At 31.6% G+C, this 23889-nt stretch overlaps 3 protein-coding genes across 4 annotated transcripts; 2 read left to right on the top strand and 1 right to left on the bottom strand.

Moving 5' to 3' along the window:
* The first annotated feature begins 285 nt into the window (after positions 1 to 285).
* On the top strand, positions 286 to 7828 carry LOC25485686 (protease 2). 2 transcript variants are annotated; one of them, XM_024772733.2, is made up of 11 exons: positions 286 to 743; positions 1627 to 1910; positions 2015 to 2209; positions 2941 to 3287; positions 3714 to 4005; positions 4224 to 4382; positions 4901 to 5266; positions 6525 to 6590; positions 6735 to 6783; positions 6898 to 7021; positions 7540 to 7828. In XM_024772733.2, the coding sequence occupies exons 1-11, from the start codon at positions 398 to 400 to the stop codon at positions 7613 to 7615; spliced, it is 2304 nt and encodes a 767-aa protein (XP_024628501.1). In that variant the 5' UTR covers positions 286 to 397; the 3' UTR covers positions 7616 to 7828. The 2 variants fall into 2 exon arrangements, with proteins under 2 accessions (XP_024628501.1, XP_039686001.1); XM_039830067.1 differs by lacking the exon at positions 286 to 743 and adding an exon at positions 966 to 1488.
* An 11156-nt stretch (positions 7829 to 18984) lies between these two features.
* On the top strand, positions 18985 to 21448 carry LOC25485685 (LRR receptor-like serine/threonine-protein kinase FLS2). Its single transcript, XM_013614957.3, has 2 exons — positions 18985 to 19287; positions 19390 to 21448. Exon 2 carries the CDS (start codon positions 19439 to 19441, stop codon positions 21209 to 21211), a length of 1773 nt encoding a protein of 590 aa, XP_013470411.1. The 5' UTR covers positions 18985 to 19287; positions 19390 to 19438; the 3' UTR covers positions 21212 to 21448.
* A 321-nt stretch (positions 21449 to 21769) lies between these two features.
* LOC25485684 (high mobility group B protein 7) lies at positions 21770 to 23500 on the bottom strand. Its single transcript, XM_013614956.3, has 8 exons — positions 23329 to 23500; positions 23121 to 23203; positions 22968 to 23013; positions 22756 to 22869; positions 22612 to 22669; positions 22469 to 22513; positions 22277 to 22369; positions 21770 to 22090 (listed from the first exon to the last, which is right to left on the bottom strand). Exons 1-8 carry the CDS (start codon positions 23421 to 23423, stop codon positions 21992 to 21994), a joined length of 633 nt encoding a protein of 210 aa, XP_013470410.1. The 5' UTR covers positions 23424 to 23500; the 3' UTR covers positions 21770 to 21991.
* Between the last annotated feature and the right edge of the window lie 389 nt (positions 23501 to 23889).

The following is a 23889-nucleotide window of genomic DNA, read 5'->3' as shown; positions in this document are numbered from 1 at the left end:
TATGTGTAGAGTACTATAGACTAACCCAATATAGAAATTGTTGTCACTCTAATTATCCACACAAGTAAAGAGTCTAATACAAATATAAAATTTTTTTTTTAAACGCAGGCACAAAGATACTATATTTTTTGTCTAAAGAAAAAATGAAGATACTATATTTTGTCCTGGACGAATATAGTCCATTCATATTTGAAAACAATAAATCGATGATTTTTAAGACTACAGAAAAATCGTACGTATTTATATATCGTATATCATCATTCGTTCTACCATGTCATAATGCATTTCTGAATATTTTTTAAGGAAAAAAAAAAAAAAAAAAAAAAAGTGAGTGAGTGAGTGGAGTGGAGTAGACTGTTTTCAAAAATTGAAACCCAATAAATAAAACAAATAAAAAATGCTAAATCAAAATCTTGTTCGCTTAAACATTAGTCGATTATTCTGCTGCATTCCTCTAACTGTTTCCGTCCTCACTCTTTCTCTTCCTTTTTCCACCACCGCCGCGTTCTCTCATCACCACCGCCGTCCGATGACGACTTCACCTCCACAATCTCAATCTCTGTCGCCGCATTCTCAATCTCCGCTTCCTCCTCCGGTGGCGAAGAAGGTTGAGCACAAAATGGAGCTTTTCAATGATGTGAGGATCGATAACTACTATTGGCTCCGTGATGATTCTCGCTCCGATCCCGATGTGCTTTCTTATCTCCGTCAGGAAAATGCTTACACTGATTCCGTCATGTCAGGTATCAATAATTCTATCTCATTATCTTATCCTCTTTCGCTTTCACTGCATTTTCTTTTATTAAATACGATCCACGCAACTTGCATGTGTGGGACAATGTGAATGAATGTGTGGGACACTGTGAATGAAGCTTATGGAAATAACCTGAAAATATCTTATGAACTTGTTATAAGCTGTTTTCATAAGCTATTCTAGAGAGCTTATGGAAATAAGCCGAAATCAGCTTATGACATATGAACTTGCCATAAGCTGTTTTCATAAGCTATCTTGGAAAGCTTATGTAAATAAGACGAAAACAGGTTATTAGCAGCTTATGTTATAAAACAAGCGCTTATGTCTAAGCTTGCATACGCTTTTTATTATAGCAAAAGATAAACCAATGTAAAATTGTTTTTATATATGCCTTAAGCTGTTTTTATAAACTATATTGGAGAACTTATGGAAATAAGTTGAAAAAAGCTTATGAAAATTGTCATAAGCTGTTTTCATGAATTCTCCCAAACAATCTCACAGAACAGCTTATGTAAATAATCCAAACAGGCCTTATGTCATAAGCTGTTTTCATAAGTTCTCTTAAACAGTGTCACAGGTGCTTATGTCAGTAGATAAGCTCAAAAAAGTCAATCCAAAGAGGTTCAATATGACATTGTTAAGTAAACACTATATATTAGAGACAACTAAACAGAACAAACATATGTTTGAACTCAATGTATGGACACTATGGAGAGTGTTCATTGTGCAAATGGGTAAAGGCTCAATAACTGTAACGTGCTGAGTAGGAAATCCGATTGCTATATACACACTCACATAAGAAGGCTTTTGAAATTTGAAGGAGATTAATTCTAACTAGTCTGATAATATTATTCACATTTTTTAATTTCTAGGAACCAAAAAAATTGAAGATAAGCTTTTTGCTGAGATAAAAGGAAGGATAAAGGAGGAAGATATATCTGCACCCGTACGCAAAGGGCCTTATTACTATTATAAGAAAACATTGGAAGGAAAGGAGTATGTTCAATATTGTAGACGCCTTATATCTGATAACCAAAAGGTTCCATCTGTTAATGACACCATGCCTACAGGACCTGATGCTCCTCCGGAGCATGTTATTTTGGATGAGAATATCAAGGCACAACAGCACGAATATTACAGTATCGGTACTTTTAAGGTTAGATCATATCATTATCATGGGATTTTAATTTTGTTTTATTCTCTTTTGTTTCTTGATTTCTGCCCTGTTTTTATTTTATTTAAAATTTTATTTCTTTTCAGGTTAGCCCAAATAACAAGTTAGTAGCATATGCAGAAGACACCAAAGGAGATGAAATATATACTGTTTATGTCATGGATATTGAGACTCAAGCTCCGATTGGAGAGCCTCTTGTCAGTGTAACATCAAACCTTGAATGGGCTGGTGATGATGCTCTAGTTTATGTAACAATGGATAATATTCTTAGACCTGACAAGGTGGGAAATTCTCCTTTCAACCCAGTATTTAATTGTTCAGATATAATCAGCACTTCTTTATTCAGAAACAATAACATATTCAAAGCCCTTGGGCAATGTTTTCAATTTCAATTTGTTTAGGAGCGAAACTTGCCGAATTGAATTAGAACCTAATTTAGCCAGATATAAAGATGCTGAAAATTAGATGAGATTTGTGGTTACAATGTGTGTTTCAATCTGCAGCCGAAACTGGATGTTTTCTGCTTAATTCAAAGCCGGACATAAGTTTCTGACTGATTAATTGAGCTTTTTTAAGGAAAAATTGCACCTTAATTAAAAAAATCTTCACAAGTTTTATAGTTATTCAGTAAGTTTTTTCAGAAATAAGCAAAACTCTCAAACAAAGTTGTTTTAATGCTTTTCTCGTAAGCCAAAAAATAGCAGCTTCAGAAAAGAATGAAGGATACAAAAAGTGATGTCATTAAATTGCTTATTTTTTTCACAAAGTTGAAACAGATGCACACCTTATCTTGTTTCAACATGGTATTTAGATATTTGAATATATACAAGGTTTCATTTGACAATTAATTTTGTATGTCATAACCAATTTCCTTGTGTTTTTCGCCTCACTTCTATACCATTATCATTTACCTCACGTGTCTATAAGTTTTAGATTGTTTAGTATTTTGCTGCATATGGAATATTTTATTTATCTTGTAACTCTTGTTATGCTAACGCCTTAAGTGATACAGGCATGGTTTCATGCGTTAGGAACAAAACAATCAAAAGATACTTGTCTTTACGAGGAAAAAGATGATACGTTTTCTCTTGACCTTGAAGCTTCCGAGAACAAGAAATATTTGTTTGTTGCATCGGAAAGTAAAACTACAAGGTTCAATTTTTATCTTGATGTTTCCAAGCATGAAGAAGGTCTTAAAGTTTTGACACAACGTGTGGATGGTATTGACACTACTGTCAGCCATCGTGGAGATCATTTCTTTATTAAGCGGAGAAGTGATCAATTTTTCAATTCAGAAGTTGTAGCATGTGCTGTCAACAACACCTCTTCAACTACAGTTCTTATTCCCCACAGAGAAAGGTAACGCAAATTTTGCATCACTGCTTAGCTGTTTCCTTTATTTTGAGCATAATCTTGAGTAAATTATAATGACAGCGTGCTTGGCTTTTGAATGTGGGGTCACTGGGTCGTGTGTTCAACGATGTACAACAATATTAATGAAATGCTTTCCAAAATGTTGTTTAGGAGAACTTCATAGTTCTTATGCTAGATATATGTTCCATTTTCAAAAGCCAAAACAATTACCTTTTTGAGGATTAAAAGTTTCGTCTACCCAACGCAGTTTATACAGTGAACTAATTAGCTGTTGCACTATTTTCATATGATGATACTTATCATCCTTGATTATTTCCGTAAAGTGTTAACATGAATAAAAATGTGAAGAATGGAAATTCTTTGAGTGTGTGTTTTTCACTGTCACCAAAACTTACATTGAATTTTCTTTAGTGTGAAAATTCAGGAGATACAACTTTTTAGCGATCATCTTGTTGCATATGAGAGAGAAAATGGTCTACCAAAAATAATTGTTTATCACCTTCCATCTGTTGGTGAACCTCTAAGAAGTCTTGAAAGTGGTCAGGTGGTTAGTTTTATTGATCCAGTATACTATGTGGATTCTTCAGAGTCAGAGTTTTCGTCAAGTATTTTACGATTTTCATATAGCTCATTGAAGACGCCTCCCTCTGTTTATGACTATGATATGAAGGCTGGAATCTCAGTTTTGAAGAAGATTGACTCGGTAAGTTCAATGAGCAGTTAAACTCAAGCTGTTCAATTTTACATCAGGCCTTATGAAATTAAATTCTAGAGACCTGTTTAAATATTTAATAAAACTATAAGGACTTGTGGAGTAATTTAATCTAATTACTATTATAATTATTATAGGTTTTCCTCATTTCCTTGAGTTTTGTTCAATTGCTCTCTATACCTGTATTATTTGTCTCCTATTATTCTCAGGTTCTCGGAGGTTTTGATGCAACAAAATACGTCACTGAAAGGCAGTGGGCACGTGCTTCAGATGGAACTTTGATTCCCATGTCACTTGTATACCGAAAAGATCTTGTGAAGCTCGATGGATCAGATCCATTACTACTTTATGGCTACGGGTCTTATGAGGTAAAAGAAGAGTAACATTTTATATGAATTATATTGCACAGTGCCAATTTTGAATTCTATGCTTTGGTTTTATATTGGCTAATGCACCACATCAATGTTTATTACTTGAATTCTAAATTTAATTAAATTTTTTGAATACTTTCTTGTCTTATTGGAACAAAGGTAAAGCTTTCTCTGTCTTAGGAGCCTGTTTTGTTGTATGCAAGATGCCTTTGTTCATGAACATCCATATTTATATTTCTTTTGGCTTTTAAAGATCGTTTCATTAATAGATTTCTGATTTTTTTTTTTCTGCCTTTAATTGTTAGACAAGCAAAGCTGGTTATTTATTTGTCTATCTATATATTTATGTTCCCTCTGTGGTATATGGGTGCTATTTTTTAGTCAGCCCGTTCCTTTGGTTGCAGAAGTTTTGCAGTCTAAGCAGCATATATTACAATCATGAATCTGTTTATACCTTGAACGTGTATCCTATTTCTTCTTGATTCTACAATCCAGTGACCTTAAATTGTCCACAGGCATGCATAGATCCCAGTTTCAAGTCATCAAGGCTTTCATTGTTAGATCGAGGTTTCATATATGTTATAGCTCATATACGCGGAGGTGGTGAAATGGGGAGGCAGTGGTATGAGAATGGGAAGCTGCTCAAGAAAAAGAACACTTTCACTGATTTTATTGCATGTGCTGAACATTTGATTGAAAAAAAATTCTGTTCCAAGGAAAGACTTTGCATAAATGGCAGAAGTGCTGGGGGTTTGCTAATTGGTGGAGTTCTTAATATGAGACCGGATTTATTCAAGGCTGCTGTGGCCGGAGTACCTTTTGTGGATGTTGTGACAACAATGCTTGATCCAACTATTCCTCTCACTACTTCTGAATGGGAGGTAAATTTCTTTCTCTTAATCTGCCATTCCATGCCAACATATGAAAATGATTCAAATTTAATAACTAGATGTTTCTGTTTGACTTTATCTCATTATGTCTTTTAAAATTGGAGATATAGTCTTAATTTATGAAGTTAATGTTTTTTATGATTGCCTTTAGGGAGCATAAGAAAACGTCGCTTTCAGTGTAGATGTCACTGCCAAAGATGCATTGGCTGATATTTTCCAAATGAATACTCCCCTAACAGCATGAATTTGTATTGTGCGCATTATTAATTTTTAATGAATCAAATGAAGACATTTTATAACTTGTAAGAGAAGGAAAATATGTTGGAACCTGTAAGAAACTAAAATATCTTTTACAAAAAAGACAACGGAAGTGCTTCTGTTTGATTTTCTGGTTAAATGTCACACCCCCTCTCTAGTTTTAATTGATCTTTAACCTTCCTTACTCCCTCCGTCCCATTTTAGATGACTTAGTTGACAATGTGCACTATTGACCTAACATATTTTGACCGTATTTTTTTTACCAATATACAAAGATAAATAATATCATATAAGATGTTGTTGGATTCGTCTCAATGAATATTTTCAAAATATTAAATTTTCATAATTTTTTTGTAATAGATAATTAAAGATATTAAAGATAAATATGCATTGGTATGTGTGATAGAGTCAACTGTGTCCCTTAATATGGGACGGAGGGAGTATTTTCTTTCTCTCATGACACTGGCCCATTCACTGTCACACTGCTGGCGATTTTCCGTTTAGAAGAAATCACAGCTACATCCCTTGCATTTTACTGCTGTATTATTTTTGCACAACCAAATTGATAAATAAACTGAATCCTTGCTGCTATATCACATAATTTTGTGCACTACTGGTTGGATGTGTGCGTCAGCTTCCATTTCTCATTTCCCAAAAAAATTTCAACATGATTTCCATGAAGCTACAAATAGTAGCTTTCAACTTGATGCATTAAAAGTATTTTTGCCATGAAAGTAAACAAGCAAATGTCTCGGTTAATACAGACGAGCTGTCATAATTTGTTTGTCTTTTAAACTGGTATTAAGAAGAGGCACTGCACTTGACATATAACCGCTTATATTCCTTCCGAGATAAGTATGTGAGTTTTATTTTGTGTGTGCCATCAAAGCTCTTGAATTTCATTATTTAAGCAACTCCACATAATATCGTATGGAGTGATTTCTTGTGTGTTTCTTTTGGTAATTGAGATTATTTCCTTATGTTACTGTAGGAATGGGGTGATCCTAGGAAGGAGGAATTCTACTTCTACATGAAGTCATATTCCCCTGTTGATAATGTAAGAACAAATACTGCACTTAATGGCCTCTAATTTTCACCGCATGTTTATTTTTTGTTCAAGTATAATTTTTATTCTCTCTTTAAGGAATGGTTACTAGGAATCATACTTTGTTTTTGCTTTTCTATTTCTCGTTCTATGCAGGTCAAAGTACAGAATTACCCACATATTCTTGTTACAGCTGGATTAAATGGTAAGCATGCCTGATTCTTGGCTTGGAACTATTCTTTTTTGATATGTAAAGCTAAAACATTCTTATTATTTAGTGATATTAGTGTCTTATCATCTCTGCCTGTACATTCTGTAGACCCACGTGTTCTGTATTCTGAACCTGCAAAGTTCGTGGCAAAATTGAGGGATATGAAAACTGATGATAACATACTGTTGTTTAAATGTGAACTTGGTGCTGGACATTTTTCGAAGTCGGGAAGGTAAAGCATAACTTACCGCTGTGTGTTTTTAAACTTGTTTAGTGTTTGGGGTGTTTTACATTTACGACTTTGTTCTTTTGTTTTGGTTACGGTAGGAGAAATGGGAGGTTTTAGTTTAATGAAGGTACTATGTGGATTTTGTCACTCTTTAAGTTTGTCGTTCAAAGTGTAGAATGTGATTTATTAGTGAGCAAGTTATGGATTTTTACAGCTAAGGATGAGTTAGAAAGAAGCTAGACTATATTGCTGATGATTATTGCATGAGCCATCTTCTAAGATGCTTCCTAGGAGTTTAAATGTAGAACTATTTTTTAACTCTATAAAGTATAAAGTGATCAAATAATAATACATCTCTTAATTTAATATTTGTGTTTTTAAACCATGAAATTTTTAAAATGGCTTCACCTTTACTTTCCTTTTTAAAGACAAATTCGTTGTATCTTTTTTTTTCTTTCTCAAATGTATTTGGTTTGCTGTAATTTTATTTATATAATTTGGTAATTTGTGTGTGAATGTAGATTTGAGAAACTTCAGGAAGACGCCTTCACTTATACATTCTTCCTAAAGACTCTAAACATGACTAATCATCTTTAGTCTTGGGATGCCTAAAGTGTGGATGCTGTGAAGAGATGGAATGATTGGACTTAGTTACACAACCTTGTGACCCTAGCGGGTGTATTAATGTGTTGGAACAAAAAATATTTAGTCTGACATACGGTTTACAATAAATTGTTTTTATCACTGTCTATCATTAAGAATATAATTCAAAATGATTTAAGGAGAAAATATATATTTAAAATTCAAATATATGCATATTGGGGTTGTCATTTTTTTTTATGGTGAGGGTGTAATTCTTATTTCGTAGGCAATTTAGAGGTTTACACAATTTGAGGAATTTCCCAGTTTGGCAGCACGAGGATTAGGTGCTCAGCCTTTCCCACGGGATGTTTCCAGTTTCAAAAGCTCTAAAATTTGCATTTGAACTTCAAATTACTTGGAATGTAAAATTATGCACTAACGGCACTCTTTCGCAGTTTTCTTATTTAGTCGGAAAACTTTTTGTATATAAATATTGTGGGCAATGAAATTATAAGAGTCAAGCAAATTAGTCCTTTGGTCAATTTTTTGCTTTTGAATTTCTAACACAAATTCTATGTTTGTCCTCTTATTTTTTCTTACTTTACTTACTATCTATCTAAAGATGAATATATATTTACTGTCTATCTATCTTTCTATATATATAATATATAATATTAATAATAATTATAACTTTGAAAATCCTAAACTTGATTCATTCTAATGCTAGGATTGTGTCTATGTGACACCTCTAAAAATTCTTCAACATTATAAACTAAACTTAAGTCATTAAAAGCTTTTTTTTTTTTTACAAAAAGTCATTAAAAGCTTTGTTTCTCACCTTTTCTTATTCTTTTTTTTGGTTACACACCTTTTCTTATTCAATCCAATAGTAAATTTATTATTTATCTTCAAATTTATTTAGTATTTTATAAGTTACATAAGTATATATATCAATTTATGTCTAATTGTTCATGAATAAATAAAATAAAAAACGCTCATTACTAGAAACTATAAAAGACATTTTATACACTATTAGTCCTAACTTTTCAATATATATCTTAATGATACTCAAATTGAGAAGAAACAAAAACTAAATTGCCATTGTTGTTTTAGCTTCTATGTATATTGTAACTTCTAGGAAAAAAAAAAAAAACCATTCTCATTCCATTGTGTTATATGAATACATAATTTTTAAAACGGTTATGCATTGATATAAAATAGCTTAATTCATTTTTCGATTTTCAATATTTACTTATTTTGTTTTTTTAGGGGTACATTTTTTATTTATTTTTATAGATTTTACATCTTATATAATCCATTGTTAACTGTTATCCTTTTTATTCATTTTCTTCAACTGATCATTTTCATTTTAATTATGTTATTAAAAACTCTTAATTAATTGCTTATACCCTTTCATTCACCTTATTTAACTAACCAATACTAAATTCCTACCATAATAACCATTACAAGGACATGCAAAAATATGATTACTCATCTCTAAAAGCTAAGGAAGTTTTGGAGAGGAATGAAGGAGATGAATTTTATCTATCATTTGAAATAGTCATCTTTCATGAAAAGAGAAATATATTCTTCACAAAAAATGACTTTGAATTTTGCCTTTGCTAGGTGCAACCCTTGAAATTTTTCAGCAAACACACAAAATAATAAAAAAATTATAACATTCACGTATATGAATAAGTTAGGCGGCTCTTGCAATTCCTTTTCTTATAAAAATAGAAATTCCCTGATGACTTTTTCTGCTATATATGTAATGCTTTTCATCCACCCCATTATTTCTTTTATGTTTCTTGCATCTTTGTAGCATGATGAGCTAAGTAGTAATTTCTTCAAAAAAGAAAAACCTAAGAAGTAATAAAATGGTTCATGTAAGGGTTTTTATTTTAGGTGTGCTTAAAAACAGTAAATTTTAGGTTGAATGTCGAAGTGTTATTTATATCCAAGTGTCATCTCAAAAAACTCTTTCACTCTTTCTTAAAAAACTCTCAAGTCATATGTTTCTTCATTTCTAACTACTTATTCTCTCATTCATTCATACTTCAAGCATGTCATATAAAAAAACTTGATTTAAAATTAGATTAAAAAACTAGTTTGGTTTGTTTGACTTGAATAAAATGAATAGTTAGTAAAATGAGAAAATTAACGTCTAATATTTTAATCAGACATAATTTGTTATACATGTGCATATAATATTAACTATTGATTTATTTTATATCAATGGTAGATATTGCCTATTTTACTCTTCTTTTTTAATGGCATTCATTTTTACTCTCTAAAAGTGAATTGCTCGCAGAGAAGTATTTTTCAGCTAGGTATTTTATACCGAGAAAAAGAAAAAGTTGAGGAACTTGTTTAATTAAAATTGCAGCTTTCCTTGTCATCATTAATAATGAAGATAACCCACTGGATTGATGCAATGCATTCTTCCACAACGGTCTACGGTATATAGGATTCATTCAACTATAGCTGTATCTTTAAATGAGGTCTTATATTTATTTATTTTTTACAAATTGTGAATCTTATATGAGTTTGTCTAAAGTGTGTAACATTATACATGTTAAAACAATTAATAGTAGTAATTTTTTTTGAAAAACAACAATTATTTATTCAAAAGTTTTATATTTAATATTAAATATACAAATTTTAATATAAAATTTCTATTTTAAATTTATTAACATGTGCAAATTTGCACATGATAGAAAAACTCATCTTATATTTGTTGTAATAGTAGTTGAACCAAAAATAAAATTAGACGGTCCACATAATATTCAAAACACAAATTTATAATGTGAGTACTTTGATTTGCTAACTTTGTAGCATTCATGGAAAATAATTTGTTCAATGCTACTTTCTTGAAAGTGGATAAATTCAAATTAATTATAGACATAGCCTTCATAATTCTAAAACATTCTTAAAAAATAGTAATTGTGTAGCATTCATGGAAAATGATATGTTGTGTCCTAAAGCCACAACTTAAAAAACTAAATATAAAAATTTAATTTTAGAAATTGTGCATTAAAATATATTTTCTTAATATAAAATTTATCTTTCAATTCTTCTTTTAGCTCCTTAACTAATGCATTATGGCTCAAGTTTATAGCATAACCTAAAAATTATTCATGTAATGTGTGGGATCAATACAATGTCTTCAAAACAAAGTGGGAGCCAAAGATTGAAATAAATAAAAACACACAAATGAATAGTCTACACTCTACACCAACAGCATCATGGTGTTCATAGATTTGAAATTGAAACACGTTAGGCATTCTGTTTTTTAAGAAACATTGCCATGTTTCCCACCTGCAACTAGTTTCACTGTCTTTCCTAGAAAAGATTTGTATGCGTCAACATTGTAAAATAGTGAAATAGCAAATGTTACGTAGGACCCCTTAATATCAAATACAGGTTTGGACTATAATGTCACTAGCTTTTAAGAAATTTGGGACCATACCCTAAAAGACTTTTATTCAGTTTGGAAAATCCAAATTTCAGTTTAATAACAAACAAGAATCACCCCACATGGACCAATGTTGTTGATGGCGCAATCAGCGCAATATAAGTCCATACACCCATCAATTTTGAATCACTTATGGACAAACCATTTTTCAATTCCAAATAAATAAAAACAACTAACATTTATCATTTTTGTCAAAAAAAAAACTAACATTTATCATTGTCAACCTAAGAAAGTTTTAATAAGATGATAAAAATTTCTTTTGCCATCTTTGGTGATCTCTAATCTTGGGTTCGAATTTGAATCATGGAAATGAAACAATGATAGAACGGTCAATGTGAATTTGGCTGCCAACGTGTTTTCATCCGATTTGAGATATTAATGAGATGGTACAAATCTCTTTCTATGTAATTAGTGTTCGCGGCTCTCCAGATTGAATTTGAGGTATGGAAATACAACAATATTAAAATTGGTGGAGATGAATTTTGCAGCCAATATGAATTCATCATGTTCGAAAAATTAATCTCTACGATTACATGCGAACGTTGATAGTTTATTTAACAAAAAAAAACAGAAATCATTGTCCTACATGAAGCACAAACAGATAAGTAGACTAGAGAGTACAGCACAGACACAGTTCACATATCCACTAACTTGTTGAAAGAACACTTCCTTTTCACCAATCTCCTGACCCAAGTGGATATAATTAAGTCGCAAATCATGACTTCAATTTCAAACTTTACCATCTAGAAGAAGGAAAAGCAAGTCGGCAATATTTTGACCCAATTTTATGGCAGTGTTCACGCTAGCAATTTTGTTTCCTATTTACTCCGTTTGATCTCAATTATAAATAATGTTCACTTTTTAGATGTATTAAATAAATGATGTATGTGATACTAGTATATGTTATTGGTCATATACATCGTTTAGACAAAAAAAAAACAATGTCATAAGTTCCACATAAAGTCGTTGAACCCAGTTATCCAACTACCATCCCCTCTTCTAATTAAACCACCAGCTCCAGCTCTACCGTCACCAAGGCAGCTTCCGTCCACGTTAAGAACAAAACAATCATCTCTTGTTGTGACTACTCAGTTGAATGCGTATTCTAACTTCCATAATAGAGGCAAGTTTTCTTGTTTCTGCTAGAACTTGAAACAAAAAGATCGTTTCCTTTCCCACACAAACAATATAACAAGCTCTCCAATTCCACCAAAAGTTCGATTAAGAACAAACACATAGAAGGGCCGATAGAGTTAGTTCGAATCCAATCCTGAAGATTCAAATTTGAGAAAGAAGTTGATATCCATGAATCCAAGACCATGCCATACTTTTTTAGAAGTTGAGCAATCTCTTAAGACAATGAAAAATAGTTTCCTCAAAAAGCAAACACCTAACAGCAAACAGATTGGGACATGTTTCTCTTGTGAAGCATAGATAAGGTAGGAATAGATTGGTGGCAAAAACACCGAATGAAGAATTTTATTTTTTTCAAAAGCTTTAAGTTTTCAAATCCACTTCAAAGAACTCGGGTGATGATTAGGGGTTATTCTTTTATCCAACAACCATTTATAACCATTTGTTGCAGCGTAGTTACCATCAATATTTTCTTTCCATTCCAAATAAAAATAATGAGCAACATTAAAACCATATCAAAGCTTTTGATAGTATCGCTTTGATGAGGCTAAAAAGAAGTGTATAATTGATTTAGCTGCCAACCATAAGTAGAATAGACATCTTTGATTCTATTATGGGTGTCTTGTATAGCTACATAATCAACGTGATGAAATGGGAATTATTACCAAGCCTAGGAAAATTTAATAACTAAAATATTAGTAACTAAAATTTAAAAAAGAGAGCATGAATTTTAGTGTAAACTATTTTTTAAACTTATGTTCCATAAAAATTTAGTATTTGACTGGTTATTTTTTTAAAAAAAAAAAATGTTATAACATAAGCTTATATGATAAGTTCTTACTGAACAACGACAATGTAAAACTATTTTATACCGTGAATGCATATCCATAAACTCTTTTAATAATATACTTATAATTCATTTTAAATAACTTAATTAACACGTCCCCGTGAGCATAGCTCAGTTGGCATAGACATGCATTATTATATGCAGATGTTGGGGTTTGAATCTGATATTTATTTACTTTGAAAAAGATGAATTCTAGCCATTAGACTACTTGACAAAAAAATAAAAAAATTAACACTTATATGTTTGCAAGATTGATCATGACATTTTAAGTGTCTCAGATGAACCAAAAAAACTAGTGCCTTCGTAATAATTTGAATCTATTTCCCGACTCCTATATTTTTCGTTGCAAATTCATAATAATCTTTTCACTATCGAAGTTCTTTAAAAGAAAAAGTTTTTAATTCATATTAAAACATATGATTATAGGAATATCGCGACCTTGCATTTCACCACCTTATTATTTGCCCATGTATTCTATTAAAGGTCTTATCGGACGGTTCCAAATCATTCGTGATAATTTTTTTATGTTTTCTTTCCCTTTTTTTTTTGACAAAATGTTTTCTTTTCCGTTAAATAGCACCGCTCATGATTATATAATCTTTTTTTAATAAATGACTATAATCTTTGTAAATACTCCTTAAAAAAAAAAATCTTTGTAAATAAAATTTATAAAAGTTTCTCACAAAACAAGCAATAATAATTGAATTAGGTAGTTTGGTCGGAACAACCGGCCCTAGTTTTTTAGTGAGAGAAACTTCAATTTTTCTCTAAACTTTCTTTCTCCTTCGTTCATAGAGGAGGGGTGGTTTTAGGCTATTTTTTGACCTAAAATCACTCATCTACATCTTTTTTTCTCTTTTCTTTCAATCTAAATAAGTGGTTTTCAAATAAATCAAGTTTTTCCTTTTGTGATTTCATCGTCTAATTACGGTGTTATGTTGTTAGTCGTCTTGTGCGGCATTTGATTTCGCGTCTTGTCGCGGTTCGTTTAGTTCCTATTGAAAGAAACGTCAGTCAATTACAAATTCAATCAATGATTTGAGCGTCAACGTTGCAGATACGGAAGCATGAGTATTTCGTGACTTAGATTTTATCATATATTTGCATGCATTTTGTCGTTGTAACTTGGGTGTTGTGAGTTTGTTCCCAAATTCATCATTTACATTTTTAGCGATGTTTGTATTGATGTGATGTACTCTATCGATTTGAATGAATATCGTTTAATTTTTGTTAAAAAAAAAAAAAATTAAGATAGGAAGTAGTGTTTTATAAAGTGTGCATGCATTTTATAAAATTTACATTTTTTTTTTCACCAAAATAAAAAAAGTGTGCATGCATTTAGAAAACAATTGAATGTCATTAAAAAACTATATATCGTAAACAATTTGAGATGAGGTTCAACATGATTTTAAATTCATACCCCTTCAAAAAGAAATGATTTTAAATTCCTACTATAGAATGATAATTTAAGACTTTCAATACTAAACAAAAATTAAGAATACTTTCATAACTCTATACTTCTCAAAGTTTCTATCTCAATTGTTTGATTTATAATGCCCGTCAAGAAAATAGAACTTTTTGATTTATAAAAGCATACAAATAATGAGCCACAAAAGTATCTTTAGCATAATCAAGGTTTTATTATATGAATGCATAAAATTTCTATTGATTGCTTTTTTTTTGGGCGCTACATATCACAAGAAAAACTCCCAAGTAATTAATATCAAGCGTGAAGAGACTATAGTGATCCAATTTATCATACTTTATTCTTTTAATTTTTCTGTGTTTTTAAAATTATCTGGATTTCAATTTATTTCTCTTTCATTTAAATATATTTAAGTATAATTTTTTAAATTTTGATATTTACAATACTACTCCGTATACTTACTAGTTATTACTCCCTCCGTTCCTGTATGTAAACATCTTTTATCTCTAATTAAAGAGTGCTTAAATATAGAGATGGAGGGAGTACGCAACAAAAATTATTAATGTTATTCCAAATATGGGCATTGGACCGTCACTATATGCATATGGCCCATGACTTCACTATTCATTCACCAAACACTACTCTCTCATTGGCCAGCAGGACACCAACTGGTACAAATGGTTTAAATTGATTATTTGGATTTATGATATGTGATTAGACTGGTAATAAGACAATTTAATATTGTGATTAAGCAGTCATTAACCGAAATAAGTTTAGGACTTTTCTTTTCAATTTCAAATTGCTGCCCCCACTCCTTCAACTTCTTCCCACTCGGGACCCAAATTCCTCACGTTAAAACTTTTTCTTTTTTGAGGAAATTAATAACCTTTTCATCTTTGTTGCAAATTGGGTCCTGATTTTACCACACAGTTTGACTTCCAATTAGATTTAGGTCAACAGTTTGAATCATATTTTTATTGATCCAACTTTATTATATATTCCATGATGTATGTTGTTACTTATAAATATATATTCGATCATCTCACATTTAATGTAAAATTCTTAAACATAATATTTTTCAATGTCTTTTTCATTGTTGATAAGTTTACCTAAGCTGTTTAGTAATATGAGTACCTAAAAAGTTAAAAGAGACTTATTAAATCAAATACATATAATTGAATTGGATCGTGGTGCCTATTGTATTTTCAGAAAAGTGTGTGTCATCTGATTAATCACATACATATAATTAATTCAGTTGCGTAAATGGTTATTTCAATTCAAGTTAAAATTTGTGGCTTTTATTAATGTAACTGCGGCATGTGCAGGCAGGGTTAAGTTATCGCTACTTTCTTTTTTTACATTAAATTACATCTGGATGAAGCTGACAATGTATGTGAGTATAGTTTGAAATAGAACACAATTGTTTGTTTATATAAGGAACCATGACATGAGGATGAATACTTATGAATAAAAAGATGGAGTATTCATTTTTGTATGAAAGTTGCTTATTCTTTTTTGATGGACAAGAAAGACAAAAAGGAAAATTACACTCGAGAGCGAACAACGGTTCTTGTCCAAAAAACACAAATAACGGTTAAAGTATCACCAAGCAAATTCAATTTTAAAAAATTAAATACAAATAAAATATCTTTTTTTTCCTTAAATCTCGTAAGATTTAAATGGACGGCAAACTCTCTTAAGAGTTTTAATGTTTTTGCATGTCTAAAGCTGGACTCGAGCTCATAAAGTTAAGGTAGAAGTGACTCGCACCAGCTCATCTAAGGGGGCGCTAATTATCTAAGGGGACGCTAATTATTGTTAGTATTGTTTTTTTTACAAGACTTGTTGTAGTTTATTTTTTAGTAAACTTGTTGTGGTTATAATTTTTTTTTAACAAGTGTTGTAGTTATAATTTAATTTAGCAAATAATCAGCTTAAATTCAAATGGTTTGGTTTAAATTATCTGCACTCTCAATTTATTTTTGTATGATTTTCATTTGCAGTATATAAAACCTTATGCAAATTCATTACATATTTTATATAGTTTGGAGAAAAATGTCAATCAAAATTAAGCATAGAACTTTTGCCCCAAAAAATAGTAGTCAATGGGGCCCATTTTTAATTATTCTTAAATGATAAGCCAACCAAAAATTATAGTGCTGTAAAGGAAGTGATTAGCAAGCTAAGCATACTTACTGAGAAGGAAAAGTTAATATTCATCATGCTTTCAGAAAAACAAACAGTGATAGTTGTTTTTATGTTTTTTTTTAACCATCCAGCTTCAAGTGTGATAATTTGGAGTTTCATCGTGAGAAAAATATTGTCTGATCAAGAATTGTTTCACTAAAAAATTAAACTCGAATTCTCTTTAACGATTCGTTTTTAGTAAAGTTCGTTGACCACTTAAGACTAATCATTTGATTTTTTATGTTAATTTATTTATTATTGAATAATGAATAGTCAAAATAATGTGGATAATTCCTTTTTGATGTCACATTCACCCCTAATGAAAATGGACTAATATGGTTTCACTTTCAATAATCACTGCTGCTTACAGTTGTCATATTACACAAGCCGCCTAGAGCCGTTACTTATACTGCACAAAACTTCCCTTTCAATTCATGTTGGAAAAGCAAAATCAGAAATAAGTGATTATTGTTATTTTGACTTGAACAAGTGATTAATGTACTGTTTGTTTCTATCCAAATAAAATGACCCTACTTGCCAATCGAGTTGTTACTATACCTTGCTAGACTTATTGCTATCATGCACCAAAACTGAGTATTTACACTAAATCTAATATTCATGTCACTGTAGGATAGCTACTTAACAATATGCTTTATTTATCTATCTCAAATCGTGATGGTGGTGCTTTTTTTTTTCTACTAAAGGTGATGTTGTAAGTTTAACTCTCTTACTTCTATTTATAATATTTAGCTACTTATAATATAAAATTTTCTCACTTCTATAATAATTCTTAGCTTATTAAAAGTTTCAACGTGTAGGTTTAGTAATCTAGAGCTACAGTATAGTAGAAGTAACTCTTTTCAAAAAAGAATTATTAGAAGAAACCTTTCCTATTTTAATGTCATAAATATTTGTATACGTGTAGTTTAGTTTAGTGGCTGAAGTTCGGATGTTTTAAATTCAGAGAAGTAGATGGTCTGAAATTCGAACTTCAACCCCTCCCTGATATTCATATATGTCATTTTTAATAAAAATGTAAAATGTACTAAAAATTTAAATTTATCAAGCGTTTACATTTTCTAATCGTGTTTGGTTTGACAAAAGTATTTTCCATTTTTATTAAATATAATAGTTGTAAAAGTGGATGAATTCTAGGGTGATTTGATGTATACTTTTATATATTTTTCCAAAAGGTGAAAAATTTAACTTTTCATTAGAATTAGAAAACAAAACTATTAAAAAAATAGAAAACAAAATGAAAATTATTTAACAATTTCATAATAGTGGGGCAACTTATTTTTCCATATTTAAATGTAGTATTTATAATTTATAAGTATATGTACAGGAAAAAGTGGAAACCTACCAAAACATCTTATGTATTGTCCTTCCAATGGGTTTACCATGGGCCATTCCACTTTACTTGGTTTTTACTTTTTACCTATTTTTCTCTTCTTGCCTTCGAAGATATTTCCAAAATACTTGTTTCTTTGACCTTTCTCTTGCTAAAATTGATAATTTCTTTCATAACAACTATATATAAATTAAAGGTAAAAGTATGTATGTGATCCTTCATGTTTCACATTATTTTCTCGATTGATCATTGAAGTATTTTCTTTTCCAAATTGATCTTTTGTGCGGTAGCTTTTTAACATGTTTTGTTAAAAATAAATAAACATGCCATTTTAATATTGAGATCACTCCAATAGACATGTCAAATTTGTCCATTTTCTTTCTCCCATCACTTCGTTAAATTTAAATTAACAAATCCAAAAACCTTATAAGCACAATATTTAAATTTTTCACAAAAATATCTACATTAAAGAGCAATGTTTCAAATTCATGAATTCAAAATAGCAAGTCATTCATCTACCCTATGAGATGCGATGAATGAATACCTGAATATCGTTTATCACTAATTGTGGAACAAAAATTATGATTTACACATTCATGAAACGTAATAAGAATATAACTTAAAGATTAACGATGCAAAGAGAAGTAACATAAAGAACCAACTCAAAGATAATAACCAACACAATTTAATTAAATATAAACCTTCAAGAAAGGGTAAGAAAGAAAAACATAACTCGAAGTAAAGAATACATCAATCTCTAATTAACTAGCTAGGCAGTAAAAATATTAGGATATATGAATGACAATGTCGTAAAGGTTAATTCAAACTTATAAAGTAACAATGAATGAAAACTATGTGTAAAGATTCTACAAGGCAGACAAGAAAAAATGATAGTCCTTTTTACTCATAAACAAGCAACATGTGGACAGTATAAATAATAGAGAGAAGGTGAATTTTTATATAACACTTGACAGATTTTGAATCTAGTGCGCTCCAACGTTCGAATACACCAGGAATCCTCGTGATTCATCAAACGGTCACAATTTTACCATGTGAACTTCTTTAAATTAATCCAACCCTTTTTCATCATCATAAAATTTCTAACAAGCTTTGTTTTTCCTATGTAACTATAAATAAGAGATTGCATACATCACAATCTTGCATGCAGAGATTTCTAACAGAATTATAATTTTGAAACAACACACTTCATCATTATATCTTACCTTGCTGTCTACGTGAAACATTGGAATAAATCAATGTCGGATTGGTACTTTTTCTACACTTTTTCTTTACTAGTAAATTATTTACTTCATCTTTTTTTTTTTTTCTGTCAGATTTTCTTTTACTAACTCAAAGTTTCTCTTGTCAGATCCCAACTTCAGAGAAAAAACTTAATTGATCAAGACCCACCTTTCAAAATGCAATTTTTCACATGGGTATTCAACCTTGTTCTGATATTTTCATTACTCAGCAACTTTTTCACAGAAAGTGCTTCATCACAAGAGACTCCTCCAATTTGTTCAGAAGAAGATAGAGCTTCTCTTCTCAGCTTTAAAGCAAGCATTTCGAGCGACACAACAGATACTTTATCTACATGGGTAGGCCGAGATTGCTGCGACGGAGGGTGGGAAGGAGTTCAATGTCATCCATCCACAGGTAGAGTTAATGTGTTGCAGATACAAAATTCTAATGTTAGAGATAGTGGCACTTATATGAAGGGCACTCTTTCTCCAGCACTTGGCAATTTGCATTTCTTAGAGGTATTGATGATAAGTGGGATGAAGCATATTACAGGACCAATTCCTTCTAGTTTCTCAAATTTAACCTACCTCACACATCTTGTTCTTGATGATAATTCACTTGGAGGGTGCATGCCTCCAAGCTTAGGTCGTTTGTCCTTACTTCAAACAATTTCATTGAGTGGTAACCATCTGAAAGGACAGATCCCTCCAACAATAGGGAATCTGAAAAACCTTGCTCAAATTAATATAGCAAGAAATTTGCTGTCAGGTCCTATCCCACTAAGTTTCAAAACCCTTAGAAATTTGAATTACCTTGACCTCAGTTACAATTTGTTATCAGGGTCTATCCCTGATTTTGTTGGGGAGTTTCAAAACTTGACTAATCTAGACCTATCCTATAACCTACTGACAGGAAAAATTCCAATTTCCTTGTTCAGCCTTGTCAACCTTTTAGACTTGTCCTTGAGCTATAACAAGCTCACAGGATACATTCCAGATCAGATAGGAGGCCTGAAATCCCTAACAACTCTTCAGCTTAGTGGCAATCAGCTCACAGGGAATGTTCCACTATCCATATCAAAACTGCAGAAACTTTGGAACCTTAATGTATCAAGAAATGGACTCTCAGGTCCCTTACCAGCAATTCCTATCAAGGGCATTCCTGCCCTTTTGTCCATAGACCTGTCTTATAATAATCTCAGCCTGGGAAGTGTACCTGATTGGATCAGAAGCAGGGAACTTAAAGACGTGCGTTTAGCCGGGTGTAAATTGAAGGGAGATCTTCCACAATTCACCAGACCAGACTCTTTGAGCTCCATAGACCTATCAGAGAACTGCCTGGTTGATGGTATTTCAAACTTCTTCACAAATATGTCAAGTTTGCAAGAGGTCAAGCTCTCAAACAACCAGTTGAGGTTTGACATTTCTAAAATAAAATTGCCATCTGAGTTGTCTTCACTAGATTTGCATGGAAATCTATTGATCGGTTCACTGACAACAATCATAAATAGCATGACAAGCAGCTCTTTGGAGGTAATTGATGTATCAAATAATTACATTTCTGGTCACATTCCAGAATTTGTAGAAGGGTCAAGCTTGAAAGTGCTAAACTTGGGAAGCAACAATATCTCAGGTTCAATCCCAGATTCAATTTCAAATTTGATTGAACTAGAGATGTTGGATATTTCAAGAAATCACATAATGGGAAAAATCCCTTCGAGTCTAGGTCAGTTGCAGAAACTACAGTGGCTTGATGTATCAATAAATGGAATAACAGGTCAAATCCCAGGTAGCTTATCACAGATAACTAATCTAAAGCATGCAAGTTTCAGGGCAAACAGGCTGTGTGGAGAAATACCACAAACTAGACCATTCAACATCTTTCCACCAGTTGCTTATGCCCACAACTTGTGCTTATGTGGCAAACCTTTGGGGCCATGCAAGGGATAGAAATAAGGGACAATTGGTCAGTGAGATGCTGACTAAACTATAATATATTTTCATGCCTTATGACCATTGTTACACGAGATAGATTAGGCTCCACCTATATTAATTATCTTTCATTTCCAGCTAGAGCAGCACAATGCTTATTGTTTAGTTCAATTTATTCACAATTCAATATTATTTTGAATAATAATGTATTGATTTTTATTTTTACATGTTATATTTGAAGTAAAGATAGTCCTACCCATGTTTGATTCATACTTTGTATAATGCGTGGTCACACTGAACTGCAGCAAACTGGCCACTGGCACATGTGTGGAACTTTATTTCAGTTGATTGCCTCAATACTCAGTTAACAATCCCTCAAAGTGCATACTTCAATAATCATGTTGCATACTTGATACAAAATTATCATTAGTTTGCATTAAAAAAGAATTGACTAAAACTGTGTTTAAAAAGGAGCTTATATTCAGAAGCTGTAATTTCAAAAGTGTCAAGAAAAAATAGAAAACTGAGACTGAAACCTGTAAATGCAGTTGGACCAGAATACATGATCAGCAGATATGGAAGGCAACACAACACTTTCACTAGTAGAAAATAATGTAACTTGCATTAAAAATATTCCAAGAGGACAATGCAAAAAGATATTGCACAGAAACTTCAAACTCATCAAAACAGTAACTCCCTAAACATAACTAAGACATGTTCCAAACTATACAACTTTAGACTAAGGCAATGGTCATTTCAGCAGACTAATCAAGTTTGAAAACCACTATAATGTCACTGCTACTCTTCATCAGTTAACTCCTCCACCTCTCCTGCAGCAGCAGTTTCCTTGTCATCAGACTGGCCTTCCTTATCTTCCTTATCTGAACCCTCTTGATCCTATACATACAGCACCAGCTTAAGTAAAGAGAGCAAAATAAACAACAGCTTATTGTGAAACAGAATTAGAAGCCCAAAAGAAAACATGCTTCACTCCCTATACATACAGCACTAGCTTAAGTATAGAAAGCAAAATAAACAACAGCGTATTATGAAACAAAATTAGAAGTCCAAAGGAAAACATACTTCACTTTCAGCAGTAGCAGCATTATACAATTCCATGGCCTTATCATATTCTGCCTTGAGTTCAACAACCTTATCCAAATAAGGCTTCTTCTCCTAAACAATTTTAACCAGATCATAACATTATATCAGCATAACATTAACATCATATTCACACCAAATCAAAACAGAACAAAACATGATAATCAAACTTACTTCCTCAGTCAAAGACCTCCACTTCTCACCAGCTTCCTTACCAACCTATTTTTCACAATACAAATAACATGGTCAATAATAAACCCTTAGATAAGTTAATCAAACAATGTCAAACACAATACAACTGAACAATTTTTCATTACCCTCTTAACATCCTTTGAATCAGGGTTAGCTTCCTTAAAAATCTTTCTAAACTCATCCCTGCAGCAAATAAAACCAATCAATTAAAACCCTCAAACTATAGACCCAAGTCAATACAAAACAGCACAAACAAAACAAACCCTTACATGAAAACAAAGAAAGCAGTTGGCGGACGCTTAGGAGCATTAGGATCCTTAACCTTTTTCCCTTTCCCAACTTTAGCCCTTTTCGCATTTGGTTCTTTTGAATTTGGCTTCTTCCTAAAATATTTCAAAAAAAAAAAAAAAAAAAAAAACCTAATTACCAATAAAAAGCAGACTAAAAAATTCACAAACTAAAATTGGGGGATATTTTTCACCTCTCAGGTTTCTTCACTTCAGCAGCTTGCTCAACAGCATGAGATTCTGAATAACCAAATTAAATAAAATCAAATACGAAAATTAACAAGCACGGTTATTTAGATTTTGATGATAATTATTAATTAGGGTTTATGAGTAATAGTGATGATTACCGAGATTCATTTTGATTTTGGCTTCAAGGCTACAATTGTGCATGTCAATGAGTGCAACAGGAACATCTTTCTTACACTCATCACTGATAAAATTTCAAAAACGAAAAAAAAAAATCGTATAAATTAGTGAATAAAACTTAAAAGTATTGAAGAATCTGAGAAAAAGAGTATGAACGGAATCGAGTAGAAGAAGATGAGAAGAACGAACCATTTAGCAAAAGCACTGCCATCTTTGGCACGAACGAGAACGGAAGCGGAACGAGAATCGACGGCATCAACCCTTTTCGTACCTTTCGTTGCCATTTCGTAACGTGCTCTCTGATTTAACCCTAATTTCTTAATCTTGGATCGAAATAGCCAAGTGTTTGAATATATATGAGTTGAGATCTGTAATTAAATTGAAAGGAGGGAAAAACTGAATAATTTTCGTTTAAGCGCCAATCACAACGCCTTTTGTGTTTTCCTTTTTTTGCGTTTTTCAATTTCGATTTAAACGCGCGCGAGTTCCATTTTTCATAAATGGGCCACTTTGTTGGGTCAATTCTCCCATTTTCCTGTTGGACCTTTCCTCATTCTTATTTTTTGAAGGCCATTACTTTTCCCACCCGATGAGCTTCTCAGCACGCCCTGTTTAGATTCTAAAATCCGAAATATTTCAACATGTTTTTTGGAGGTTTTTTATGCGGTTTGGATTCTATAATCCAAACTTCATATGGTTGGAAAAGAAACAGTCTTTTTTGAATATATCACTTGTTAATCTTAAAACAAA

This window comes from Medicago truncatula, chromosome 1 (genome assembly GCF_003473485.1).
Source record: "Medicago truncatula cultivar Jemalong A17 chromosome 1, MtrunA17r5.0-ANR, whole genome shotgun sequence".
Classification (NCBI taxonomy): domain Eukaryota; kingdom Viridiplantae; phylum Streptophyta; class Magnoliopsida; order Fabales; family Fabaceae; genus Medicago; species Medicago truncatula.
Note: the sequence above shows the minus strand (reverse complement) of the source record. Positions and strands in the feature narration are given on the sequence as shown.